At 37.5% G+C, this 27,925-nt stretch overlaps 2 protein-coding genes across 2 annotated transcripts in view; one reads left to right on the top strand and one right to left on the bottom strand.

The window, feature by feature from the left end:
• LOC142344913 (26S proteasome non-ATPase regulatory subunit 1-like) overlaps nucleotides 1–27,925 on the bottom strand; it is a 628,982-nt gene that overhangs the window by 466,464 nt on the left and 134,593 nt on the right. The gene's annotated exons all lie outside the window — the stretch shown is intronic.
• LOC142344909 (dnaJ homolog subfamily B member 4-like) lies at nucleotides 60–18,600 on the top strand. The gene is made up of 6 exons (XM_075396967.1): nucleotides 60–282; nucleotides 6,262–6,385; nucleotides 6,714–6,889; nucleotides 16,379–16,472; nucleotides 16,875–17,052; nucleotides 17,705–18,600. The coding sequence occupies exons 2-6, from the start codon at nucleotides 6,288–6,290 to the stop codon at nucleotides 18,242–18,244; spliced, it is 1,086 nt and encodes a 361-aa protein (XP_075253082.1). The 5' UTR covers nucleotides 60–282; nucleotides 6,262–6,287; the 3' UTR covers nucleotides 18,245–18,600.

Below are 27,925 nucleotides of genomic sequence, written 5' to 3'. Positions count from 1 at the left end.
GAATTTTGCACGTCATGCTACGTAATTCTATAAATAGAAATTAAACCTGTATCTGATTCAAATTTGCTGTTCTTTATAAGAATTTGGCCACTGTTTCAGATAAATTATGACAAAACTTTATTTATAAATTCTATTTTCAATCTCAATTCTAAGAAGACTATGGTACCATAATGCAACTATGAAGAAATTGTGGGTGCTGAACTAGAAGACGACGTTCAATTTAAACGACGGTGCTCCGCATCTTCAAATTTAGGCCAGACCTAGGAGGTTGAGGAAATTCGGGTAAGTTTTCTTCCCATCATTACGTTTCAAACGCTACGTTTTCAGGAGTATGTTTACATGAAAACGTCACTTTTACCCACGACTGTAGGTATGTTTTTAAGATTAGAGGTGTAAGATTGTGTGACATTTGTGACAGTAAGGAATTCTTGTTCTAATTTTGAAATATCCGTTATACGTCACATTCATTCACCGATTCGGTCAAAAAGAGCCGACGTTAAGAAGCACTGGAACATGATCTGATCCAAAACGAGCCGAAAACAGTAATGGTCTTTTATTACCCTAAATTGTTTGTTAATTAACACGAAGAGTATTTGCCTGGCTAAATTGATCCAATATTTGGTTGTGATAAAAACCATGAGCCGCTGAGGCATGTCCGTGGCGCGCCATAATTACAGTATAATTAAGTATTTCATCGCTTCAGATTAGTTTGTTAGTAAATAGTAAAAAATTGATTCTGAAATGTTGAGTTATATTTGTTTTAAAATTTTATGGTCTTTTCATCAGTAAAATGCATAATTAAGAGGCTTCTGAAGAGCATGTTTACGACCTTGAAAGAAGAACCATTGATCGAAATGCAGAAAAGTCAATTACCGAAAAATGCAGATGCCATAAGTGTCAAGCGCCGAAAAACGGGGGTTGTCCATTTTGTTCGTAAAAATATCTCCACACTTTATTAAGAAATTAAAATTTATCTTCTTCGGTCTCTTGTCGTATTTTTTACTGCAAGTCTACAAAGCTGTGACAGACATTTTTTCTCAGTGTTCTTTTCTTTAACTCGTCTCGTAAGTTACTGGTTAATCATTTTGCTATTTTTCTCGTTATTTATTTTCAACGTTCTATTGTTATCCATCACTTCTGTTCTTTCTCTCCCTCCTCTCTCTCTCTCTCTCTCTCTCTCTCTCTCTCTCTCGGCGTTCGTTCACTATCTCCTAATTTTTTTGCGATTTTCTCGTTGCTCAATACTTTGTCCCTCTTTTCGTTTCTTTTTTTCTCTTTCGATGTTTCCATTTTTGTCTTCTGTAGCTTTCTTTTTCCTCTCTTGTTACTTCTGGCTACAATCTGTAGCTCACTTCAGTTGTCTTATTTCGTTTTTCCTTACTATATTTTTTCTCTTTCATTTTGTCTCTCTCAGCCCAATGCTCACAAATTGCTGATAAACGAAAATTGTGGCAACTGTATAAGTCCTGCTGTAATTTTTGTTTTTTACCACCGATTTTTTTGTCCATTAGCTTTGATAAACAGAATGGCTTCCCTCTGTTTGCTACTATCGGTTCTCTCTCTCTCTCTCTGTCCTGCCTCATCTCGTTTTTCTTTCTCCCCATCTTTTGTCGACTACTTATTTCCTGTGTTCTTTCTTTTTCTCGTTATGTCTTCTGCTTTCACTCTTTCCCCTTCTATCGGTTTTCTACATTTTTCTTTTCTGTGTTCGCTTCTCGACTTAGCTCCTCGATTAGCTCGACTCTCTATTTCCTCGCTCTACTTTTTTGCTCACTCTCCCCGTTCTTCCGTTTCATCCAGTTCTCTGTAGCGTTCCCTTTGGTTTTGCTTTTCGTTCTCTTCCCTGTCCTCTGTTGCACCTCTTTATCGTTCTGTTTGCAATAGGATTGTTTTTTAACAATCATGCACAAGTGTGCTTCAATATCGAAAACAATTTGGTTATTTAATAATATCCTGCACAAGCTAATATCCTTTTTCAGCTTTCACTTATTTGGTTTTTGTGTATAGGAGTTTAAAGATTTTTTGCCTACGATTGAATGATTTCTATTAATTGCTTTCGTACAATTTTTTTGCAATATTTTTGCTCGAGGGATGGGATTGTCCGATATAGTTCTTTGCTCTTGATTTCTCAATTTTTTCTCGATCTATTTTGCTCTGTGGTTCACGTGTTAAGCACTAGAAACACCTATCTTTTCAAGTGAGGTAATATTTGGACCATTTTGGACTTTAAGTTGTTAATAGTTTATAGGGGTTTCCGATATTGTTATAAGCTGCATGTGATGTTTGTTGCTTACCGCCAATTAGCGCCACTTCTTTTTTTTGGGAATTGTTTTCAGACTTCAGTAGTTTGTTTCGTTCTCTTCAGATTAGAACACATATTAAACCTTTATTTATATACAGATTTTGCTCAATATTTCTGGCTGTTTCACTATTATCTTCATATTTTTGCGATGAATTTTTGTTCAATTTAGTATCGCATTTTCTAATTTCGGTGAAGGCATTATTGAAGGTAATATTGGGATGCGTACGTATTACCCCGAAAATGTTGGAAAATTTTTAAGAGTGCCTTTTTGGGCCTGCTAGTTATTGTTAAATTTTAGACTTTTTAACGTCGGCTCTTTTTGAAGTCACCGCACCTCATTCACGATGTTAGCAAGCTTGGAATACAACAGTTTTTTAAGCAAACATGAACAGAGTTCGCATCTGGAATCCACGCTCGACGCTTTTGTTCACATAATTGTTGCCCGCAGTTACAATGTCCATTAACGGCCGAAGATAACAGCATGTCGCGGACGACGTTGATGTAAAGTAAAAAATATGTGACGAGGTATGTGGTCGTAATTAATTGCTATGTATTATACCAACATTTGCATTGTGCTCCGGAGTTTTTGAACATTTCTTTTGTATCAATGAATTCTTGTAGTAATGAATTTTGATTCGCTACAACACAAGAAAACATTTTTTTCTAATTTTTCTAGATTGTTTTTTTTTTGAAAAATGGACGTAAAAACTCTAAAGCACCTTATAACTATTCATAACTATTAATCGTGAAATCTAATGCTTGGTGCATAATTAAGAGGGATTCATTTGCAATGGCATGCATGTATCTTGTGCGCGCATACTCTACAATTCAACCGGTTGCCAACAGTTACTTCATGATGTACCTTATTTTTTTTAAACAAACTGAAACTTGATAATTAATTATAAGCACTCGGTTAAAGTTACATGCTGAAAATTTATCAATCAAACGTTATCTTCTCAAATCAGAGCCATCTAAGGATAGGTATTCGTTAATAATCCAATAACAATTGTTTTTGAAATCCCGCTAGAATTCGGATTATTTGAACTCGTTCGAGCAGTTCAATCCTTTCTCCTGTTGCTGTTTAAAATTTACACGTTTCTTTTCTAATTGTAATTGGAAGGTTATTCCAATTCCGACTCAATTTCCGTATTGTTGAACCGGTATTCTTTTTTGATGCTAAACGGAGAGTACGGTGGTTTACATTGATTGGCATACTTTTGATTGCTTTGAATCTTTTATTCTGCTGGTTTTGTCTGTGAGGTTTTGTCTGCTTTAGATTTTTGGAAAACATATTTCGCGAGAACTTTGTTATTTGTACTTCTGTGGTGATAACTTAATTCATTTTGGTATATTAACTATATCAATAATTACGCCTAGATATCTGAACAAATTAGTTGGGTCCAAACAGAACGGCTTTTAAAAAACGCTTCGACAATTTTGTATTCATGAAAACCATTAATTCCTTTTTTCCTCCGTTAGGGTTCAGTTTTTTTCTTTATATACTGGTCCATTTTAATTAAAATATCTTCAGCTAATAACTAGAGCACTGCATATTCTTTGGTTGAAATGGAGTTACTGTATTATCTGCAAACTACTAAACATAACAATTGTTTGCTACTGTTTCACTGAAAATATCGACATGAAAATCAATTTTAATGACCTAAAACTGTTCTTCGACAAACACCACGGTTTAGTACAAGCCAAAATAGTTTTGTAATACCAATCTGGAGACATTGCTTTCTCAAAGAAGTGTTCATGTTTTGCCACAAATATACTTTTTCAATTTAGTCGTATCAAAATCCAAAGATGTTGACAAAAATTTGTTTGCTACGTATAAAAAATTCGACTATTTTTTTCGTCAATACAATGGCCTATCTTTTCAGAAGGAAAATATTGTATTGAATTTTCTTCTGAGTTCCAACATGATTATTGGTAATGAGGCTGTTAGCTTCTTAGTGGTGAGTTTTTGATCGAGTAGTCATTGCTCAATAACTTTGGGTCGATCTTCATATTTTTCTGAATCTAATCTGTCTCTATTATAGAAATTTTAGGAGTTTTTCGTTTATGCATTGGTTGATTGCAAATTGTAATTGTTCTTTTAGAGACATTTACTAGACATCTAATTCCTTATCTCTTCTCATGAGTGTATAATACCGGCTCGGGTTGATTTATGACTAGGTGGATTATCAACATTTTCATATTATTTTGTGATGGCAGGTCCGAAATCGAGTTTTGTTTTTAAAATTTAAAAGGTGAATTAGAAGTAACATTTTGCTTCTATACAAAAAGTTTTCCAGGTTATTTTTTTTAATTTTAACTGCAAGCACTTTTTTAAATTTTTTGTTCTTTTTGAGTTGATCTATTTTTTGCTGCATTTTTGGGCAGTACAACTGCCTGTATTTTGTTGTTTGATACTTACGGGTTTCAAGGCCTGAGTTCAACATTGCATGAAAGCGTTACAGCTGAAAAGAAACGAAAAGTTTTATAAATTGGTTTGATGATACCTGATGACAAAATATAATTGGCCAGTTATGGCTTCAGTTAAACATTATTTCCATTTTTTGAAGAGAACACCATCTGAATTGTTTCTGAGTTGACTTTCCAAAAAAGATGGATTCAGATAGAACAATTGCAGGTTCGATCTGTAGTTTTTTAGTCTTAAATAGTTTTTCGAGCTTAAGATTACACTAGACATGAAAAGTTGACACGAAAGATGAAAATTTTCTAAACGTTGCATTACTTTTGTAAAAAACATTCATACGGTCGACTTCTGGCCTCTTTCTTCTGCTTTTGGAGTTTTCCATTGTAATATGCGTTTTGTCTAGAATTTAGGCACGTAGAATTATTGAAACTTCAATTCTTTGAAAATTTCATTTTTTTTGTAAAAAAAAAACATTTGTAGGTTTTTCATATTCCATATTTGTTCAGTAAGATATTTGGGTTTGCTTTTCAAAAATTTGTATTATTGTTGTTTTCATCTTTTTCTTGTCGGTTAGAGGTTCCTACCGCTTGCATCAAGTTTTCTTCTGATGATGTGGTCAAGCTTTAAAAGGCTTAAAACGGCAATTTTTCGTTGACTGCTACTGCCCAAAAGTTAACTTGCATGTAGGCTGCACAGATTTTCTGCCATAACTATTTTTTTGTGTAGTGAACACTTCAAAGTTTTAGTGCTGATCTTTCGTTGTACTTGGCTGATTCTGTATCGGCATGCTTCTTTGGTGCCGATTTTGTTGTCAGTTTTCAGTGAATCCAATTGTGATGTGCAAATCTAATTTGCGTCGTCTTTGCTCTTGGGATTTCTGATCTTTTTCAAAATGTTTCAGATTTTGTTTGGCATTTTGCAAATATGGGTCAATTAAAAGTTGCTTAGGATCATTCTGCAAAATTTGCTTAGGGTCAGTCAGTATAGCAAGTAAGTTCCATAAGAAATTTCACCTTTCATTACAACTTTTTTTTGTAGGAGTGAGTTATTGATTTTTTAGACTGGCTATTTATTTCAATATCAATTTCAAATGATGAAACCAATAATAGTTATTGCCCGACCGAGGTAGTTATTGCCCGAAAAATATATATTTTAGTTTAATATGTTTGTGATACAATTATGATACATTTGAAAACTGTTAACGAATGATGGCTTACGTATTGATTTTTTGGTGCAGGTGCCTGCATTTACAGGATCTTCGAAGTTGCAGGATCTTTTTACAGAATTTCAGTATTTTTTATGCTGTCAATGAGAAACTATTGGATTTTAAAGAGTCTGATTTGACGCTTATGTTTCTGCTGTTCAGTAACAGGCGACCATTTATTGGAACCATGAGTTCAAAGCACATTCAGCCAAATTGTGTGGAAATTAAGACTTTTTAATCGCTTAAATGGAGCTTATCTGCCCTTGAAATAAATATTGGAACAAAACTAGCTCTGAAAATTTTCAATCAGACTATTTTGGTTTGTTTATTCAGATTGTCGGAACTATAAGAAGTAAAACATGGCTTCTGGTGGTGAAAGTGGAGGACCACAAGACTACTATGATATTCTGGGGGTGAAGAGAGGATGTACCCAAGAGGAGATCAAACGTCAATACAGGTAGAGAAACAGGGATCTATTTTTTTGCTCCCCCCCTCCCCTCCCAAGTGTTTCATGTCTCCCTCCCCAGTTACAAACTATGTATTGTTATATAGCACGTTACAATGTCAAACAATTAGCAAGTGTACCTGTGGGCGTAAAAGATATATGCCCACTAAACTGCGTGGGGGGGGGGGGGGGGGGGTAGATCCAGAAACAGTTGTCAATTTATACTGCTAGTGTGATTTGTCAGGGGTTGAAAGTTATATGACCTTAAAGTTATATGAAAGTGTCCGGAGGGGGCAAAAGTTGACCACGGGGCGAAACAACAGATCTATTTTTGGTTAAGAAAACTGGCGCTCAAGTGGCACCCAGATAAGAACAAGGACAACCCAGAGGCAGAGAAGAAGTTCAAGGACATAGCAGAGGCATACGCTGTTTTGGGAGACGAGACCAAAAGACGAAATTACGATCAATTTGGTCACGCTGGCGCCCGCATGGGAGGAGGGGCCAATTTCCCACCAGGTACTTAAGCCAATCTTTTTTAATAGCCGCCCTCATCTTCTCAGCCGGCTATTATAGCGCTCCTAATTTTTTTACAATTCAAAGAGTTTGAATTGTATTGGGGCGCTGTGTTTTTTACGACTCGAAGAGGAGTATTGGAGAAGTCCTTTTTTTAAATCAATTTTATTGGAGTGATTTTTAAAGCGAGAAATGAAACGCGTGAAAAAATTTGGAGTGGTTTTTGTGCTGAACAAAATTGAAGAGTGGAGCGAAAAGAGAGTGGTTTTTGTTCATACCGCTGTTTTTGAGAGAGCGATAAATTGATGTGTAAAAAAAATTTCTCTAAGCGAGCGAAATTTTTTGTTCACATGCGGCTTTTTAAAACCGTTTTTTGTTATTTTTTTGGTTTAGAAGTCTGATTATGATATTGTGTGATGCTTAGGGTTGTTTTAATAGTGGTTCGTAAGTTTCTGGTCATTAATAAGATTTTTTTACCATTTTGCAGGTTTTTCAACTATTTTGCTGAATTTTAGGCGAATTTTAGCAATTTTTTACGTTTTGTTTTGTTATAATGCTTTGTAATGGCTTTGAATAGACGCATGTTAGTTACTGAGTTTTTAGATACCAAGTGATTACAATTTCTTAGGTTTGAAACGATTTTTTTGTTTAGAAAAATGACAATAAACTGAAAAATTTTGAATTATTTTTCTTAATTTTTTTTGCTGTTTTTCGTTTTTTTTTCTAAACTTAGAAAAAATTTTCAGCCTATTCGACTTTCCTATTGTTTTCGAAGTCTTCCAGTACTAATTCGCTCCAATTAACGTTTTTTGGGTCTATGTGCTCCCGTGAAATTAAAAAAAGCTCAATTTTTTCTATGATTTTTTTTTTCAATTTTTTTTAAATGCCCTTTGCGTTCTTCAATTTTTTATAGCATTTGGGGATGCCTATAGTCCAAATTAGTTGTCTTTGATGCGTGATGATGATTTTGATTTCAGTTTTGAATCATTTTGTTAAAGATAATTGAGTAACTTTTATGAAGAGTTCCGCGAATTTTCGTGTTTTTTTTTGGAATTTTTGCTGAATTCTTTTGATTGTCTGCTCTTTGCTAGTTTTTAGTGTTCTAGCTTTTGATAGGAGCTTTTCTAGAGGTTTTGTTGAAATATATTTAGTGCACTTTTCAATGACAAATATCACTAACTTTTCTTAATCACTAACTTTTTTTCTATTTTTTGCGTTCTTCGTTTTTACTCATATAAATAGACAATGATTTGGATTGGTGGACACTTGACCAGATGTAGTATTAAAAGTTTTTTGAAATAATGATTTGAATTCAGCATATTGGTATTTGATTCATTATTTGTGGCCAATTTATTTTGTTTTTTTTTACAGAAAATATTTTTGGTTTTGTTTTTCATTTCCTTTCTTTTACCTTCGTTTATTCTACTTTGCGTTCTAAATTTGTGTTCAGTTTTTGTCTCAAATAGCAGTGATTCAACGAAATTAAAATCAACCTATTGCATGGGTTTTCGCCAAAAGTTGTTTTTAAACTTGCAACTGAATGTAAAATTTTTATCACGTGCTTTATCGTCTTTTCTGGTCAGTTATTTTTTCATTGTTTTTCTTTTTTTGTTTTAAATTGACAAGTGTTATTCAGTAGGATAAGCATTATGTTAGTTATTGTGGTCAATCAGTAGAAGAAGTTTTATGTTTGTGAGGGGCGTTCGTTTTTTCCTTCGAGTCGTTTCCGGAAATCTTCCGGCTATGTTTTTTTTAAGATGTGGTCACACATTTTTCATTGAATTTGATCTTTCAAAACGGGATGAACAGGTAAAGCCCAGCGGGCATTAAGTTTCATTAGAGGCCAAAAGTGAGCTTCAGTAGTCCTTCAAGTGCTTAGAGTGGTGCAGTTGCCGGGATGGCCTTAATTAAAGGTTAAAAGGTCATTTTTAGGAGTTTTTGGGCTCAAAATGTTACAATTTTTCATGTTTTTTAGTGATTTTTTTGTTTTAATCCTAAGTTTTTGAAAAATGATGAAGGCCTTTTGCGAGACAAAATAACCTCTTATGAGCATTTTATGAGCTATTTGTTTTGGTACTACAATTACAAACATGCAAAATGATTCAAATTTTTGCAATTTTTTTCAAGTTTTTTGAAAATTTTTGTCATTTTTTGAGTTTTTCCAGCTTCAGGGGCCATGAAATGTCCTTTGTGGTTTGACAATAGAGCACTGCGTGGTTTCTAGTAATAACAGAAATAATGGATTGGTTTTCAACATTTTAATGTCTCGAAATTTTCTATTTTTTTATATAATTTTTGCAATTTTTTTAAGGTTTCCTAAAGTTTTTGTCAATTTTTGATATTTGTCCATTCTCAAGTGTCAGAAAGCCTATTCCACGGTCTGATAAAAAGTTACTGCATGGTTGTTTGTCTCAATGGATTTGTTTTCAACAATTTAGCTTTTTGAATTTAGAAATTTTTTGATTTTTTGAAGCAATTTTTTCAATTTTTAAAACATTTGTCTTATATTCAGTTTTTTTTTACCTCAGTAGCCACCTAACGTCATCCAGGTTTTTATAATATGTTATTAGATAGCTGCTAGGGGCAATTGAACGGTTTTCAACATTTTAATAGAACGAATTTCTATTTTTTGAAGTTTGAGATTTTTTTCTAAAAATTATTGCATTTCGATCTTTGAGCCAATTAATTTTTAATGCTTGGAATTGGGTTAAGGGATAGCCTCCAGAGACACAGAAATGATTCTCAAGATATTATTATCACAATTTTTAGCAAAATTTTAATAAATTTTGCAAATAATTTCATTTTTTATATTTTTCGATCTTTTTTGAGTTAATCGATCTTCAAGGGCCAATGAATTTTTTCAGGTCATGCAGATATTATACTGGACCGATTTGAAAGACAAAAAATAGTCTGGAATATACTTTTGAAACATGCATTTTTAAAGGGATGAAATTTTGCCGAAGGGAAAAAAGCTTCAAGAGTTTTAGTAATGAGTATTTTTGTTTAGTTTGTTTGATTGTTTGTTTCTCAAATTTTTGAGATGATTTTGTTTGTGTTTTGGCTAAATTTGTTCAATTGATCTGCTGGTCAGGTAGATTATTTTCAGGTTTTTCATTCATCTCCTTGAATTGTATTTCAGGACTTGTCCTGCTATGTTTTTTTACTTCGTCGAACTTTTATTCGCTTTACCCATGTTGCCGCTTTTTCGAAATTTTGCGTGAAATCTTTCTGACTTCTCTAGTCTAGTTTCACTCTTCTGTCATTCTGTTCAAAGTCCTTTTAAACAGCAGCTGCTCAGCAAAGCAATTCAAAATAAAGAGTCAGTGTAAAAGAATCAAAGTCAGAAATAGAAACCGGATAAACCTATAAATTCCATTTTTAGATGCCGGGTACTTGAACTTTGTTCACATAAGTTTTAGTTAGTATCTGTAATGCTTATTGGTATTGATACTAGACCTTGTAGCCTCGCTCTGACAGACAGGAGTTTGTTCAATTACGAAATGACATCAAAGTAATTCGCACTTAAAAATGTTTTTATACAAAAATCAATTTTTGTTAATTTTTTTCTTTTCTATCAATCCCAATAGAGTTATGGAAATTAATGGCGGCTATTTTCCGGCAATCTGTCGGATATGTTCTTAATAGCCGCCCTCATCTTCTCAGCCGGCTATTATAGCGCTCCTAATTTTTTTTTACTTCGTCGAACTTTTTTTCGCTTTACCCATTTTGCTGCTTTTTCGAAATTTTGCGTGAAATCTTTTTCACTTCTCTAGGCTAGTTACACTCTTCTGTCATTCTGCTCAAATTTCTTTTAAACAGCAGCTGCTCAGCAAAGCAATTCAAAATAAAGAGTCAGTATAAAAATATCAAAGTCAGAAGTAGAAACGGGATAAACCCATAAAGCCCATTTTTAGATGCCCGGTACTTGAACTTTGTTCCCATAAGTTTTAGTTACTATCTATAATGCTTATTGGTTTTGATACTAGACCAGGTAGCCTCTCACTGAGAGACAGGAGTATTTTCAATTACGAAATGACATCAAAATATATCGCACTTAAAAATGTTTTTATACAAAAATCAATTTTTGTTGATTTTTTCTTTTCTTTCAATCCCAATAGTTATGGGAATCAACGGCGGCTATGTTCCGGTAATCTGCCGGGTATGTTTGAAATTGTAAATCAAAATTTTAGCAAAACCGCTGACACTCTTGTTTAATGGTGTTGTTTCGTGTTTTGCTTCTAGTGATTGATGGGTCGCGAGAAGCTCTCGCCAAATTTTTCCGTTTATATCACGCAATTAAGCTCAGTTACCAAAAATTTTTGGTACTTTGAATCAAGTCCCGAAATTTTGTAACTCCGTAGGAAAATCTATTCCTTTTCGTGCCGTGTTTGTATCATTTTCTTTTTTTTTACTTTGAAATGACTTTTGACTACATTACATCCTCAAATATATAAATAAGACTTCTGAGTACATTAATGAGAACTGATATGACTTTTGACTACATTACACCCTTACGTAGAATTTTAGTTCTAGTCTTGATTCAACTCTTTCAGATTTACAGTTTTTAATCATTTGACTGTTTTTAGAATTTTGAAATTAATATAGTTAATAGCCGCCCTCATCTTCTCAGCCGGCTGTTATTGCGCTCCTATTTTTTCAATTCAAAGAATTTGAATTGAATTGGGGCGCTGTGTTTTTAAGATAACTTCACACATTTTTCAATGACTTTGGTCTTTCAAAACGGGATAAACAGGTAAAACCCAGCGGTCATTAAGTTTCATTAGAGGCCCAAAGTGGGCATTAGTATTTCCTCAAGCGCTTAGAGTGTTGCAGCTGATGGGATGGCCTTAATTTTAGGTTTAAAGGACTTTTTAGGAGTTTTGCGCTCAAAATGGTGCAATTTTTCATGTTTTTTTGTGATTTTTTGAGTTTTTAGTTTGATTAATCTTAGGTTGAAGTTTTTAAAAGTTGATGAAGGCCTTTTGAGAGACAAAATTAAATGTTATGACGATTTTATGTGCTATATGTTTTGGTACTACATACAAAAACACGCAAAATGTTACTAATTTTTGCAATTTTTTCATGTTTTTTGATAATTTTTGTCTTTTTTTGAGTTTTTCCATTATGAGAGGCCAGGGAGCTCTTTTACGGTTTGATAATGGGGCACTGCATGGTTTCTACTAACAATGGATTGGTTTTTAACTTTTTAATTTCGCAAATTTTAGCATTTTTTTGATAAAATCTGCAATTTTTTTCAAGGTTTGCTTAAGTTTTATGTCAATTTCTGATTTTTGTCCATTCTCATGTGGCAGAAAACCTATTCCACGGTCTGATAAAAAGTTACTAAATGGTTGTTGATTTCAATGGATTTATTTTTTTAACAATTTAACCTTTCCAATTTCAGATATTTTCAAGTAAAAATTGCGCTTTCTAAGTTTTTTCAAAACATTTGCCTTTTATTCAGTTTTTCTTGCCTCAGTAGCCAGGTAGCCTCATCCAGGGTTTGATAGTATGATATGTCATTAAATAGTTGACAGGGGGCATTTGAATGGTTGTGAATCTTTTAATAGAACTTTTTTTTTGAAATTTGAAATATTTTCTAAAAATTATTGCCTATCGATCTTTGAGCCAGTGAATTTTTTATGGCTTGAAATTGGGTTACTGGATAGCCTCTAGAGACACAGAAATGATTCTGAAGATATTAATATTACAATATACGGCAACATTTCATTAAATTTTGCGATTGATTTTGGTTTTAAAGTTTTCCGGTCATTTTCGAGTTAATCGATCTTCAAGGGCCAATGAATTTTTTTCAGGTCTTGCAGATTTAATACTGGAACGATTTCAGAAACAAAAATTGGTTTTAACATATTTTTGAATTAGGTATATTTAAAGAGGTCAAATTTTGCCTTAGTGGTGAAAGCTGAAAGATTTTTATCAATAAATATATTTTTGTCTGGTTTGTTTGATTGTTTATTTCTCATTTTCTTATATTTTTGTGTGTTTTGGCTGGCATTGCTCAATTGATCTGCTGGTCCGGTAGAGTTTTCTAAGTTTTTAATTCAATTCTTTGAATTGAATTTCAGGACTTGTCCTGCTATCTTTTTTTTTACTTTGTCGAACTTTTTTCCGCTTTACCCATTTTGCGGCTTTGATCGGATTTTTTTCAAATGGTTTTCCCAATCCATTCATAGTTCATTCCAGGTCTAGTTTTTTGTTTAGTCAATGAAAATTCTTTGAATTGTACGTCAGGACTTGTCCTGCTATGTTTCTTTTTACTTCGTCGAACTTTTTTTCGCTTTACTTATTTTGCGGCTTTTTCGAAATTTTGCGTGAAATCTTTTTGACTTCTCTAGTCTAGTTTCACTATTCTGTCATTCTGCTCAAAGTCCTTTTAAACAGCAGCTGCTCAGCAAAGCAATTCAAAATAAAGAGAGTCAGTATTAAAAACTCAAAGTCAGAAATAGAGACGGGATAAACCCATAAAGCCCATTTTTAGATGCCCGGTACTTAAACTTTGTTCTCATAAGTTTTAGTTACTATCTATAATGCTTATTGGTATTGATACTAGGCCATATAGCCTCTCACTGAGAGACAGGAGTATGTTCAATTACGAAGTGACATCAAAATAAATTGCACTTAAAAATGTTTTTGTCCAAAAATCATTTTTTGTTATATTTTCTCTTCTTTCAATCCCAATAGAGTTTTGGAATCGACGGCGGCTATTTTCCGGCAATCTGCCGGGTTTGTTTTTTACTTGCTCTCACACAAAATTTGTAGCATTTATATTAGTCCTGCGGTTTTTTTAATGCGACGGGATGAACAGGTAACGACCGGAGGGCATCAAGTTCACTTAAAGCCTTAGGTTCTTTTTTCTTTGAGTTTGACTCCCTCCCACCTCCCACTTATCCCCACCCCTGCACATCGTTCCACATCGATAGCTAGCCTAAACCGCAGCTAGCTGCTGACGAAGCTAACCGCTCGCCAGTCATTCGGGAGAAACTCCCGACGTTAGTCGGTTATGTCTTGTCTTTTTGGAATTTGATTAAAGTTTAGTCCACGGTGCCGTAGCAATGCTTTGTAACAATTGATTGTGAATTTATTTCGTTGGCAATGTCTGTGTAAAGAGTATATTTTTTCCCAATTTTCTGTTAATGTATTGATTATATTTATTTTTTGTGGAGGGGTTTCGTAAAGTCTTTGGTTTCCGTAAAGGTTTGTGGTATTCAATCTGAAACATGTAATTTTGGGAAAAAAACACTTGGTTAATGCTACAAGGTGGAAATTTATAAAAAATTAAATATATAAATTTAGATTAAATTTCTTGAAGAGGAATTGCCTGAGGTTTAGTTTTCTTTTATTAATCTGAAAAATAATGTATTTGAAACGTGTAACGTTTCTGTCTGTTAAAATTTTGTAGTTTATTCCATGCCCTATTTAAGTTTCAAAGAAATTTTTACCGTTACTCCCTCTTCACTTAAATATTGACGCCAAAAAGGTTACGAATACGGTTTGTTTTTCATTGATTGGCATACTTTTGATTACTTTGAATCTTTAGTCTACAGCAGAGTATTGAAAAATTTTGTTTAGGATATTTTAATTTTTTGGAATTCTGTCAGAATTTTTATTTCGAGAGGAAGGTAATTGTAGTATTATTTTGTTTTGGAAAAAATGACAAGCTTTCACTCCCCATTTTATCTGTTTGTCGATTGTATCAATATAATATTAGAGTAATTTTTGGAAAACAATATCAGTATAATCTAAATGGAACAAAACAAGTGATCTGAAATTTTGTCGTGTTATAGAGCTATTTGATGGCGAAACAAGTTGACCAATTTGGTTGCTGAAGCCATTTTACTGATTTGTTTGGTTCGGTATCTGTTACTTCTGTATCAATAATTATCTTTATGTTACTGCACTTATTGGCACAAACAATGCCTTTTACAGAGGACGCTTTAAGAAAATGCTATTGGCAAACTCCATTTTCCTCTCGTTTACGGTTAACTTGGTTTATATACTGGTTCTGGTTTTTAATTGTTTTAAAACGTCTTCAGCCAATAACTCTAACTGATGTATCATCTGCAAACTAAAAGCAGCAGTTTTTTTGTTTCTGTTTGACTGGAATTATTGACAAAGTATCAGTTTTAATGGCCCTAAATCTGTGCCCTGAGGAGCAACGAGGTTTAATGCAACGCAGTCTAATTTTGTGATGGCATTTTTAAATGCATTGTTTTCTAACACTAAAAAAGTGTAAAATTAAGAGGATTCCAATCCGGGAAAAGGTTAGTTGTGAGGATTATCTCATTACCCTTCGCTTTTTTGCCCGCTCAAAAATACTGAATCCAGTGTAGTTTCAGGTTCTGTCTTTATTCATGTTCACATTGTTCAAAAAGAGAGTATGGCTCTAGCGAAAGAAAATTTTTTGCTTGACTGTTTTGACTTTTCGAGTGACTTTTACGCCCTTGACTTTTTGCGTTCCGCGTGATCTAAAATTCTCTCGCAATCACAATTTCAAGCAGCTGAACTCAATTGGCGGCAATTTAATACTAAAAGTCAAATGAAAAGTGCACCGAAACTGGTGCCATTTTTTCACTTTAAATTTTAATAGTGGTATATCTTAATAGTGGCATATGTGGTATATCTTAATAATGGTGTATATAGTGCTATATGTCCATTAGTGGTCATCTCTATCTCAGAATGTTTGATAATACTTAATGTTAACTGACCAGAAATCCCAATCTGAATTTGATGAACGTTATTCAAATTTCAGAGTAGAAAGAAGATTAGCACGAATCACATCTTCTCATCTATTCTCGCTAATGTTTACCGCAAATGCAAACACAATCATAGCTAAACAAACGTGAAAACATACCACAAACTTTTTTTTGTGAAATCCGGATGAAATTCGTCCACTTTATATTGGAATTTCTGGTAACCTACCATTGCGTTTTATCGAAATGTCAGAGGAAGATGAGACAACTTGTGTAGATGATCAATGGAGTAAAAAATTGTTTTCCAAATTTTGTTTACAAGTTGCAATAAAATCGCGACAAAAATAAGCCTTCTTTTCGCAAAACTACGGTATGATCGCTTGCTTCTTGCCTTCGGTATATGTTAGTCCTGCTGGTCTGAACATTTGAGTTCTCGTCCTCAAAACAAGAGATAAAAAAGGTACCAAATGCATTAAGTGGCTGATCAGTTTTCTTTTTCTTAGAGCATTAAACCTTACTAGTTTAGTACACCTCATTCCACTAGCAATCCGGCAAGCTCATCGACTCCCCCCGCTCACGCACCCAGCCGTTCTAAGTGGTAGCTAGACACTGACAAACCTAACTGCTCAACGGTTGTTCGAGAGCAATTTGCTCGCCGCTTGTTGGTGTTTTTGTGCTCTTAATAGAAATCTTCGAATTTTTTGAGCCTTGAAGTGTGCCTTAATTGATCATTTAAAATATATTGGATGCCATACGCAAGTATGTAAACTTCTTTTTTAAGGATTTGCGGGAGCAAATGGAGGCAGAACTTTCTTCTTCAGCACAGGTGGTGCACCAGGATCTCATGAATTCATCGATCCCTTCAAATTGTTCAGGTAATTAGTGCCAGAAAATAAATCTGAAAAAATGTTAGTATTAGCAGTTTTCAACTCAACTAGTTTCTTACTTTTGCTAAATTGCTATAGTGTTGCTATGCGTCCAATCTTTTCTGTAATATTCACGAAATGTGTCATAAAGAAAAAAAGAAAAGAACAAAATGATAATCTGAGTCTTGAATTTTGAGATTAGAAACTGATTATCGTTCAGCGTTATATAGATCGAACTGCAGTTAGAAAAAAAAACAGCGCGAGGACGCATAGAATTTATAAATATTGAATACTTTTAAAATATTCATCATTTTTTGTTGATTTGTTTTAGAAGTAATTCTGCTACCATTGAAGTGATAAAATAAAGATACTAGTCTACTTAACATATTATCAATTATGCAAAATGTTCAGATCGTTTTTCGGAGGGGACTTTGGATCTCCTAATTTCCGAGGGTACGACGAAGAGGAGGGCGGAGTTCCTGGCTTCTCACCTCCAGGGTCATCTGGGGGAGGTCATCCCTTTGAACACATCTTCAGACATCACTCCTTTGGACAGATGGAGGGAATGAGGGGGAACGAAAAACACGAGGTTGGACTGATCATAGACCCGACTTTTCATTCATATTTTCAATAGCTGTGATAACTAGCAATTATTGGTCTTCTCTTGGTTTTTTTTACATTTCTAGCTATTATTGGGCTTCTAGCTATTATTGGACTTCTAGCTATTATTGGTTTTTTTTACATTTCTAGCTATTTTTTACATAGCTAGCTATTATTGGGCTTCTCTTGGTTTTTTTTGCAATTTAAAGAATTGAATTGTATTGAGGCGCTGTCTTTTTCTACGACTCGAAGAGGAGGTATTGTTTTCTGGGAGTGTTCATGGAGTGAATAAACTTGTTCCGATGAAAAAGTTTGAAAAGCTGAGAGTGGTTTTTTGTTCATACCTTTTTTTGAAGCACAACGAGTAATGTAGATGTGACAAAATTCTCCCTAAGCGAGTGAATTTGTTGAATTTGTTAATTATCGCGAAATAATTAACGAGAATTTACAATAAAAGTTGATGATATGACGCCAAATTGAAACAAAATACCATGCCCTCAATTTGATTTGTTATTCGTCTTTCGTTCATTTGGTCGCCTCCCCCAGAAGTCCGCTTCCGTAGGTTGGTTTATGGAATTAATTTAATGCGGTGGGGGGGGGGGGGTTAAACCCATCCAAAACAATCACTTTTATTTCTTCAGGTTGCTGCAACACTTGAAGAAGTTCACTTTGGTTACGAAACTACGGTTTCATTTGACAGACAGATTTTCAACTACAGCAACGAGCGTGTGACAGAACAACAAGAGTGTCAGGTCAAATTCCCCCCAGGTGCAAAGAATGGACATAAATTAACCCTGGAACGCGCCGGGAGTCAATCTAACCCTGAACAACCTGCACGCGATGTGAACATTGTGCTGAGAATAATTGAGCATCCGGTTTTCAAAAGAGGGGAAGATTCGGAGAGCTATGATTTGTTCATTAAAGATCCGATTCGACTGAGTTTAAAGCAGGCGCTCTGTGGTTGCAGTTTTGAAGTTCCTTCCATAATTGGTGATAATGTGACAATAACTCTTAGTGACGTCACAGTGCCAGGCTCAACCAAGCGATTGGTCGGACATGGACTAGCAATTGAAGATTTGAACGGGTCTGAAAGAGGCGATATGCTTGTCACATTCGAAATTGATTTTCCCGAGTCTTTGAGTGAACAAACTAAGCAGACGCTCGAACAAGTTTTACCCTAGCGATGAATTTGAAATATGAAGATGATTGGATCTTTTCTAATATTGTACGTTGAAGTTATTTCCGCAAAGTTGTTGCTTTTTAAAATTTTTTAACGCTCTGGCATTTGAGAAGCGGGAAGTACAGTAGAACAGATTCGACCCCCCCCCCCCCCCAGTGCGTTATGCATCCCCCAGTTACAGAGCACGTGCCATTACATAGTAAATCATTATGTAAAAATATGGCACGTGCATCTTGAGGGCGCAAATATGCACTCACTAAGCTGGGGGGGGGGCACAAACGGAAAAGATCCAAGTTTTGTATCAGGTCTGCAGAAATGAACTGTTATTTCGTGAATGCATTGACTATTGTTCTATTATGATGCCTTTTTACCAAGCCAAAGATGAAAAATCTAGCTTTTGCTGCTTTGCAATAATCGGTCTTGGCTAGCAGCGAATGTAATTGACAATGAACATGAACGGTATTGGGATTACTTTGCGATGATTTTACAGGTCAAAAGTTACATTATTTCTGCTGTAAGTTCAAACAAAACTGCAAAATATTACAGAATGGAGGTTAAAAGAGCTATCAAGCTCATCGAATTGACGCCCATGTGACCTAAGGAGTAAACTTCGACTGTATTCATTTTTCGACTAGAAAGAGCAATTGAGGAAAAAACAAACAAAAAATCGGGAACTTAAATATTAAATTTTAGCTTTGTAATTGAAGAGAGGAAGATTAACCAAGATCTAAGAAATACATTAACCTTATTAATCGAAGCATTGCAATCTTCAATAAAAAGATTTCATGACAATTTTTACGTAATAACATTATCGATAATACTTTGATAAAATCATTACTTGCTCTGAAACAAAGTTTGTAGCAATTATGGCAGTCCTCTGTTCTTTTTATGCGATTGTTTGCTTGAACAATAATCGTCTGACCCAACTGACTTAAAGACCTCAAAAACGGGATAAACAGGTAGCGCCCGGAGGGCATTAAGGTCTCTCTTCGTACTATTCTCTAAGGATGCAATTCAACAAAACTGCTTTGGAGACAAATTCATGGTGTAAAGGGAGGTTATTAGAGTTTGACGCCACCACCCCCTCTCCGGCACTACAACCCCCCCCCCTCCCAAGATGCAGACTATTCTTATTTTTGTCCGTTGAAATGTATGATTGGAACCAAATCTTCCCTGACCTTTGCGGTTAGTTTGAGCTTACACTATCTGAATTAGTGTGATTCTTGGAGATGATCTGATGGTTTTTCTCAATCTAGTCCTACTGTCGCAAGCTAGTCGCTTTCCTGTCAATTCCAAATTAGTCGATGCGTGGCAGCACCAATATGAATAATTGCTCCTGAACAAAGTTCGCAGGAATTATCTTTAATGCAATTTAATGCGAGTGATAGCGATTGCGCCCATTCAGAGATTAAATTAATTAACTTAAAATCGGAATTAACTTTGAGTTTCTGGCTCAAAGTTAATTCCGATTTTGAGCCAGAAACGAACATTCCGTGTAGCTTATTGGTTAAACCCCTCCCTGGTCTGAAGCTTTTGCACCCTAGAAATTGTTCCAGTGTATACCCCCTTCTAAACTGATTGCCTCGACAGTCGCTCGAGATCAATTCGTCCAACGTCAGTCGGTTTATATTTTACTGTCGCAATCAAGGGTTTTTGTCAGGTCCTACTCAAACAATGCCTAGCAGCACCAATATGATTATTTCACTTACTAAATGATAACGACCAACATCTCATCAATTTTTGAGTCTAATTTGTTTTAGGACAGCTTGTTGATCATTTTGAAACATAACAGCAATAATTATTTGTTCTCTTAATGATTGAACAAAAATTTGACATCACTCCGTGAGTTTTTTATTGATAAAGGTGACAAAACGCGCACTTTCGTAATTAACTCTTTTCTTCAGCTCTATAAATTCAACAAGTCTGAAGCATCTGTCCCACGTAACTTCAAGGCAAAAGCATCGTTAACTTACATAGGCAAATCTAGCTTGATCTTTATAGCAGGTCTTTGTCTGAAATCTATCGCCGATTCAATTCGTTCAAAAAACCAAAAATTAATATGCTAAGCGAACAGTCTTGAGCCATTTTAGAAGTTATTCTTAGTGGGAAATCGGTTTTGGAATTTATCAGAAATAATACGTATGTTGCATTTAGAACGGAAAATCTAAGCGAAAGATTTGATATAATACGCACAAAAATTCTACCTAATGATATAATTTATTCCTTTCAATTTACCCGGTAAAATCCTCCGGCCCGGAAGATGTCGGGAGGATTCGTACAAGCTTAACGAGTGGGCGCACGAGCGATCCGGACGACGTGCCTACGACGGCGGAGCGGGCGACGCTGTCGGAGCGGCAGCGGAGTCCTTCAATTTGAGCACTCGGATAATAACCCCTAGGGTTTTTTTGTTCACCGATCTTGAGGGGCTACTCGGGAGTCGTCTGCCACTTAGATCTACGGTTCAGAGCAGATACTCCATGAGACAATTTGCTTATATTGCATTGTCGTAAGACTGCGCACGGGCGTACCGCTTACGAAGATCGAACCTGTCAACGCCAACGATGAACGCAGATCCGGTTGCTTGGTTAGCAAGTAGAAAATGATTGGGTGATATTGCGCCTAGGTCGGACGGGTCGGCGCGTACGGGAGATAATGGAGATAAGGTGCGTTTAGTGCGTATTCGACCAGACATAAATAGTGCTAAAAACATCTGTGATCTGTGAGGCGACGTGAACCGAGGATGGTGTACAGTACCCTCTTAAAACTACGGACCAACATCTCCCAGATGCCACCTTGGTGCGGCGGAATGAACCTCCACTTAATGCTCTTATGTGCATGTTCCGAGGCGATGTTAAGCGTGTTCCATTTGTAGATACATTCTCAAAGCTCTTTCTCCGCTCCAATAAAGTTCGTAGCATTATCTGACCAAATCATAGCAGGCGTACCGCAACGGGAGACGAACCGCTCTACTCCCACAGGAACTAGTGTCCATGGACGGAACAACTTCAGCATGGACAGCACGAGTAGTCAGACAATTGAGGAGAAATCCCAACCTCTTCTCTGTAGTTTGACTAACGGTGACGTAGAATGGGCCGAGGTAATCAACCCCGGTGTTGGTAAAGGGAGTAGACTGATATGCGAGTCTCTCCCTGGGGAAATCTGCCATGATCGGTTGAATGGTTTCCGCGTAACTTTCTGCACAAGTTGCAGTTTGATTTGATGGAGCACATTGTGGAACGTAGTTTAAGTATGACAAAACGTTCCTGTACCTTTAACTGTAAGTAATCGATGCCCTGATAATGGTTCTTCAGATGTGTATGCCGCAGGAACAGTTTAACAAAAGTATGACGCGCAACCAGCACGATATGAATCTTAGTGTCAAAGTCAATTTTCACTAGCCGTCGGAGTCGACCAGAAAAACGGATGAGGACAAGAGGCCCAATAAACGGAGTAAACTGGGCAGTGCGGTTGCTCTTTTTAACGGATTTGTTGTTAAGAAAATCTTTTCTTTAGGCATTGAAGAACTGTTCTTGAACCAAGTACTGGAGATGACGCTGGGCTTCGTCAAGCTCGACGCTGTCCGTCATGCTGCCGTCTACGGTACGGTAACTTTCGTGAGATGGTAAAAGACGGAGCATATATGCGGCGACTTGAACTAGTTTTTGATAAGAACTGAACTTATCAAACGGGATTAGATTAATGCTTTGTTCCTTAAGGGGCTTGGTTACGGATGCGGCTAAAGATGCGATGGAGTCATCATTTTGTTCCTTGGTTTCAACGACAGTTTGATGTTGTCAACGACGTTAGTAATTGGTACGAAATGGAGTTTCTTAGTTCTCAAGGAGTCAGGACCCCTCACCAAGCTACTGGATTGCAAAATATCAGGACATACCACGCGTACCAGGATCTGACGAGTTATCACAAGTGTGGACGTGGTTCTATTGGTCAACGCTGGTGTTCTCCAAGATTTCACTGACACGATTTTCAATGAAGATAGGGTGTTTATTGGTTGAGTTTATCCACTGCAAAACGATGGTATTATCTCTCCACATAAACTCTTTATCCACAGTAACCGTTAATGCTCAACAGATTTCCCTTTTTAAACGTGCAGCGAGGAGAACGGCTTGTAATTCCAACTTAGGAACAGTCATAAACTTCATAGGTGCAACTCGTGCCTTGCCCAGGATAAACGCCAGCTCTGATAAAATCTCCCCAGATGTGCAAATTACATGAGCCCTAAGAAAGCCTAATGCACTGAATACGTCTTGCGAGCTATCACCAGACATGTGGAGTTCGAAATTCTGGAACAGTCTTGAAAATTAATTTCTTGGTATAGTGATCTGAGTCAACTGCGGCAATTTGACACAGCAGGCAAGAAGTCTGTCAACTGTGTCCTTAGCTAACCCGTCATCCCAACTTTTTCTATTGACACGCCAAATGTCTTTCAACATTAAACGAGCACCAACAGTAAACAGTGCGACAAGACCAATTGGCTCGTGGACCTTTGACACGAGAATTAAGACCAAGCGCTGTGTTAAATTTTTTGTGATGTTTCTGTTAGTACCACTGCTCACAACCAGAGTATCGCTGTTGTAATCCCACTTAAGCCCAAGCATGTGCATTGATTCCTCCTTGGATGAAACGATGACTTTCGATTCAGTGGACTGAGCAGACCCATCAATTCGGTCAGCCAGATCTGGTACATTGCTTACAAACTCATTAAGCATAAAACAACCTAGATGGAGATGATGTACCAATTCCTGCGACCTAATGAGGGCCCTCTCGGGGGATTCCACTGAGTCTAAATAATCGTCCTTGTGGAAGTTCTCATGGACGGCTTTTGCAGCTTCTGGGTACTCCTTAGCAATATCACTTGCCGTGCGCTGAAGTGCGTAGTTGGCGCAGATGGGCGCCTCATTTGCCCCGAAGATGTGGCGTGTAAACTGGTGTACCACAACATTTGACGTGGGATCCTCCCACCACAAAAAGCGCAATCATGGCTGATCACATGGTAACACTCCAACTTTGAGGAACATTCCCTCGATCTCGGCGGATACGGCAAATGGATGTCGTCTGAACCGTAGAAGTACGTAGATTAGGTTTTGTAGTAAAACAGATCCTGTGAACAATGACTTATTAAGAGGAGCGCCATGTAATTTAGCTGCTTGATTTAACACCCTATGAACTTTGCCCGGCTTGTTCGGGTTAACAACCGGATGTTGTGGTAGGTACCACTCTCATTGCGAGCGACTTTTGACCTTATGAGCATCTTGACCCTTACTACGTAGCCCTCTTCTAAGTCCTCATTGATAGTAGTCAATTACTTTTCTCTTATTGGCTGGTCTTACGTAAGCCGCTTTTCCGAAGATTTTAATTGAACCTACGCTGTCAGGTAGTTTCGATGTTGTCTTCAGCCCATAGCATTCCGACATCGTACCTTTTTCCACTGTGGTGTTCTCAAGAGGATGAAGCGCGTGTGCATCCGCGGCGGATCGTGGGTCTACTTGCTTAAGTGCACCGTACAACTCCATGTCGTACCAAGATTTTACCTGACTAGCGATTTCAAAATTTTTCTCTCTATTTTAATTTAAAAGACAAATTGAGACTAGACCTGAAGACGACGGTAGCGGGCCGCTTGGTACCCAACTTTTGGGCAAGCCAACATCGAAGGGCGAGCACTTCTCACCGGCAGCGAAGTACTCTAACGGGCGGTTGGCAAGATACACATCCTGTCCAAGTATCATCTCGATGTTTCCATAGCAATTTGTAACCGGGTCTAGAACTGCTATGTGCGGGTAAGTTTCTTGAAGTGCTTTGTTGTTGATCACATCGGCGTCTACGTTGAAATCTTCTTTTAGGTAAGGACTGACTTTAAATGGTTCAAATGCTTTGTTAACGCGTGGTGTTACAGTCAATTCAACCAACTTAGTGTCTACAACCTCCTATTTATACCCTTGACTGTTAGTTTCTATGCTGTACCGTGCAAATTAAGTCTATTTGCAGGACTATTTTTACACCCAGGAGTTACTGCGAGCGGTATCGCATAAAACTAAGTTCGTGGTATCTTTAAAAGAAGAACTCGTCAACTGTAATTCAGTCAAGAACGCCTTTCAAATTGCTCACAGATGACAAAGTAGTGCTTTTACTAGATGATTGGGCTTAAGAAGGTTTATTTTGACTTGCGCCAGCATACTATTGTCGGTTGGAGGGGCTTCTGATGGATAAACCCTCTCAGATCCATGGAGAAGTGAATTGTGGGAGCTGTTGCATCCATCCTTCCTGCATTGCCTAGGATTTGGGCCTTGCCTGAACGTATGATTTTCTCTCAAACATGGGAAGCACAGTTTGGTTTCTGCCAATACCTTTGCTCGCTGAGTGGGAGACTTCTCTTTAACTACCCGACACTCCCAGATGCGGCGGTTACCTTAACACAAAATGCAGCGAGGGTTTGGAGGCGTTGCCGATGTTGAGGCTGGCCTCTGAGTGCCCTTAGTTAGCTTATTAGCAGCAAAATTTCTTGAGGCAAATTCGTTCTTGACTACTGAGTTAGTGTTATCCTCAGTTTCTGCCTTTCATGATGTTTGTTTCACTATGTTCTGTGGCCTCGGCTTTTTGCTTTAACCGGTGATTGAAGTTAAGGAGTATCGGCTTTACCCAATGCCTTTGGACCATGAAAAGTGAACAAGGCTCTTTCATATTGCGGTAATTTGTGCACTGCCGTGATAAGGAGCGAGGCGCTCTTAAGTTGCGAGTCATATGAAAGTGATTTAAAGACCCCAACAAGGACAAAAATTGTTGCAGATTAGTTTATGATAATATCACTATTGTGCATATTTAGTGGTGGAAAGGAGCTGAGTTTGTCTAAGTGTGCACTGACTACTGCCTGGGGTTGGCCAAATTTACGTTCTAGTGTCTTATGTGCTTCCCTGTACATTACACCACAGTATGCGAACTCAGCGATGGCGGTTTTAGTTTTTCCAGTTACAAGAGTTTCTAAGTACGTTAAATTGACATCTTCTTTCAAGGACTGTGAGTCTATGGCACTTTTAAAATGTCCGAACCATTCATGCCACTGCAGGGGATCACCAGTGTACTGTGACAACTTCTACTCGGGCAATGGATCGTTCTTCTTACAAGTGATTGCGTCCGCCAACTGCTTTATCAAATCCGCGGTGTCTAAAGTAGGAGCCGAAGGAGTGGGATGCGGTGGGCCACCCCAACACAACGGGTTCGGAACGGTAGCTCTATACATTTGCGGGATGATCGGATCGACAAAGGTGGGGGCGGTACCTGTGGAAGACCTAAATGGATTCGGTTGCATGAAGTCTGATCTGACGTGATTTTGGGACCTTGTTGCGGCTTTTACAAGAAAAGAAGAGCGAAGCTATTTAGGGATATGAGGGTTGCTTAACGGGGCTGGTTGTATGGTGTTTAAGATAACAGATGTACATACAATTGGTACTGCGCTAGATGGGACTGCTGCCGGAAAACGCCAGACGTTTGTATCCGGAGGAGCAGGAGCTGCGTGGGTTATGGGGACAAAATTTTGGTACTGTTACCTCTTTTGGGGGGGATGGTGGAGGAATTATTTCTGGTACAAAAATGTTCGCGGAGGAAATGAATTGTGCAGGCGGAGAAAGGGGTAACGGATTCACAATATTCACTACGGTGTTATTGGCGTGTAGTGGGAATGCCTGTGGCGGTGAAGGAGCAAAACGGAATGCGGGTGGAATTAACGGGAAATGCGGTGGTACGAGGTTTAAACTGTGGGATGGTAGAGTAGGTTCATTTAGGTGTTCTTGTGGTGAATTAAGTGCTAGCGGAGCGTTAGGGAGTGCATTTACAGGTGGTGAACGATGAGGGCTGACTAAATTCAACTGTCCCCGCATGATTGATCTACGGGGGAATTGGTGGTTACACTGTAAACCCTTGAAGTGCATTGTAGCTTGGTTCAGTTGTTGGGCTGTGTTTAAGGGGGGTTTAATTGAGTTGGCATAACAAAGTTTTTTTGTGATGGAGGCGTATATTGAGGCTGTGATGTTTGCAATATGTGCATGATTGATTACGTTGGATCTACTACTTGGATCTTGCGACTCATGGACAGGGAGGTTGATATTAGCCCCAACTTGACCATGTGTATTGATTTTAGAGTCTGAGTTAGATTGGGCGGTGGAATCAGAACATTGCAAACTCACTTCATTTGCAGCATCTGCCATGTTCCCGGCTGGTGACGAATTGATCCAACCTTGAAAAAATTTCTTGCTCTTGACTGAACTTCTTTCAGTAAAGAGCTCGCTCGTTTTGCCTGTACTAGAATCGTTTAATGATGGTTTTGTCATTGACTTAGTTTCCTCAAGGGCTGCAGCAGCTACTTGCTTGCGATGTTCTTCCTCGAGCTGCTGGATTTCCAATTTTCGCAATTGCGTTTGTTTTTCAATTTGCAGGCGCTGTCTGGCAATGCGCAGCTTTGCCTCATGTTGTTTCTCAAGTTCCTCCATTTTAAGTCTTGATATTTCTAAGTCTCAGAGACGCTGACTTGATCTTTTCGAGGAAGCCATGTGTGAACTTGATCTTGAATGGTGAGAGATATACTGCTCTGCTGTCTCTTTGTCTTCGACCGAAGTGATGTACACTTGAGCAGCAGCAATGAACTCGTCAGTTTTCTTAGTTACAGTCTCTAACCAATTTTCGAGGTTCTTACGTGCAGCACTCGGAACTCTATTTTTTTGTACCAGATCAAAGAGCTCTCCATTCTTATCAACTACTCTAGTAAAAGCATCTTTGCATCTCACAATCATACGTTCGATCTTAGCTTTCCTGTCTTGCTTATCCACAACACTGTCAATATCACTATAGATGTTATTAAGTTTTGTCTCTAGTTTTGCCCTCGCACTAGAAAATTTTTTGAATTTTTCCTGCAATGTTGTCATGAACCATCAAAACATGAACCAAAAAATTAATTCATCATTAGAAGGGTGCACACACAAAAAACAAATGCGTTAATTCGAACCCTAGTATGAAATTTTGCCTAGGAAACCGCCAAAGATCAAAGTTGTTCGTCGAGTACAGAAGTACCCGGCGTATGAAAGAAAGAACCATGAGCGTACAGAGCGCGTGCGACATGGGACAAAACGTGAGACGGGGCAGACGGGAATAGACGCCGAATGAGTAAGGCAGCGGAGGGAAAATAGAGCAGCGCAGGGAAAACGGCACGGGCGGGGCGGAAAACGTCGGACGGACGGCGAGCGATTAAGCGGGAAGACGGTACGCGCGAGATGGAAACGTCGGGCTGACGGCGCGCGACGAAGCCGGAAAACGGTACAGGTGCAGCTGAAACGTCTGGTGAACTGCTCACGTTGAGGCAGGGAACAAGATGGACGGAACCGAAACGCCGAGCGGGTTGCGGGCGACTGAACAGAAAGCCGCGATAGCACGGAAGGGAGACGGTACGCCACAAGCGAGGAGGCAGGTAGAACATTGCTGGCAGACCACAGCAACAAACTCAAACAAACTAGCAGTGGCTCCAGAAAAAAACTTAAGCCACACCCTAGAAAACAGGAAAGAAGGTACTGCCAGGCAAACTAGCACGAGTCACAATGGGGCTTTATCTATCAATATCACAATAATTTAGGCAACGAAGTAGTATAACCAAAATGTCGAAAAGGTGAGAAAACTTACTAAC

The sequence above is a fragment of the Convolutriloba macropyga genome, chromosome 8, assembly GCF_964194025.1.
Source record: "Convolutriloba macropyga chromosome 8, txConMacr16.3, whole genome shotgun sequence".
Taxonomy (NCBI): domain Eukaryota; kingdom Metazoa; phylum Xenacoelomorpha; order Acoela; family Convolutidae; genus Convolutriloba; species Convolutriloba macropyga.
This window is presented reverse-complemented; position numbering and strand designations above follow the sequence as displayed.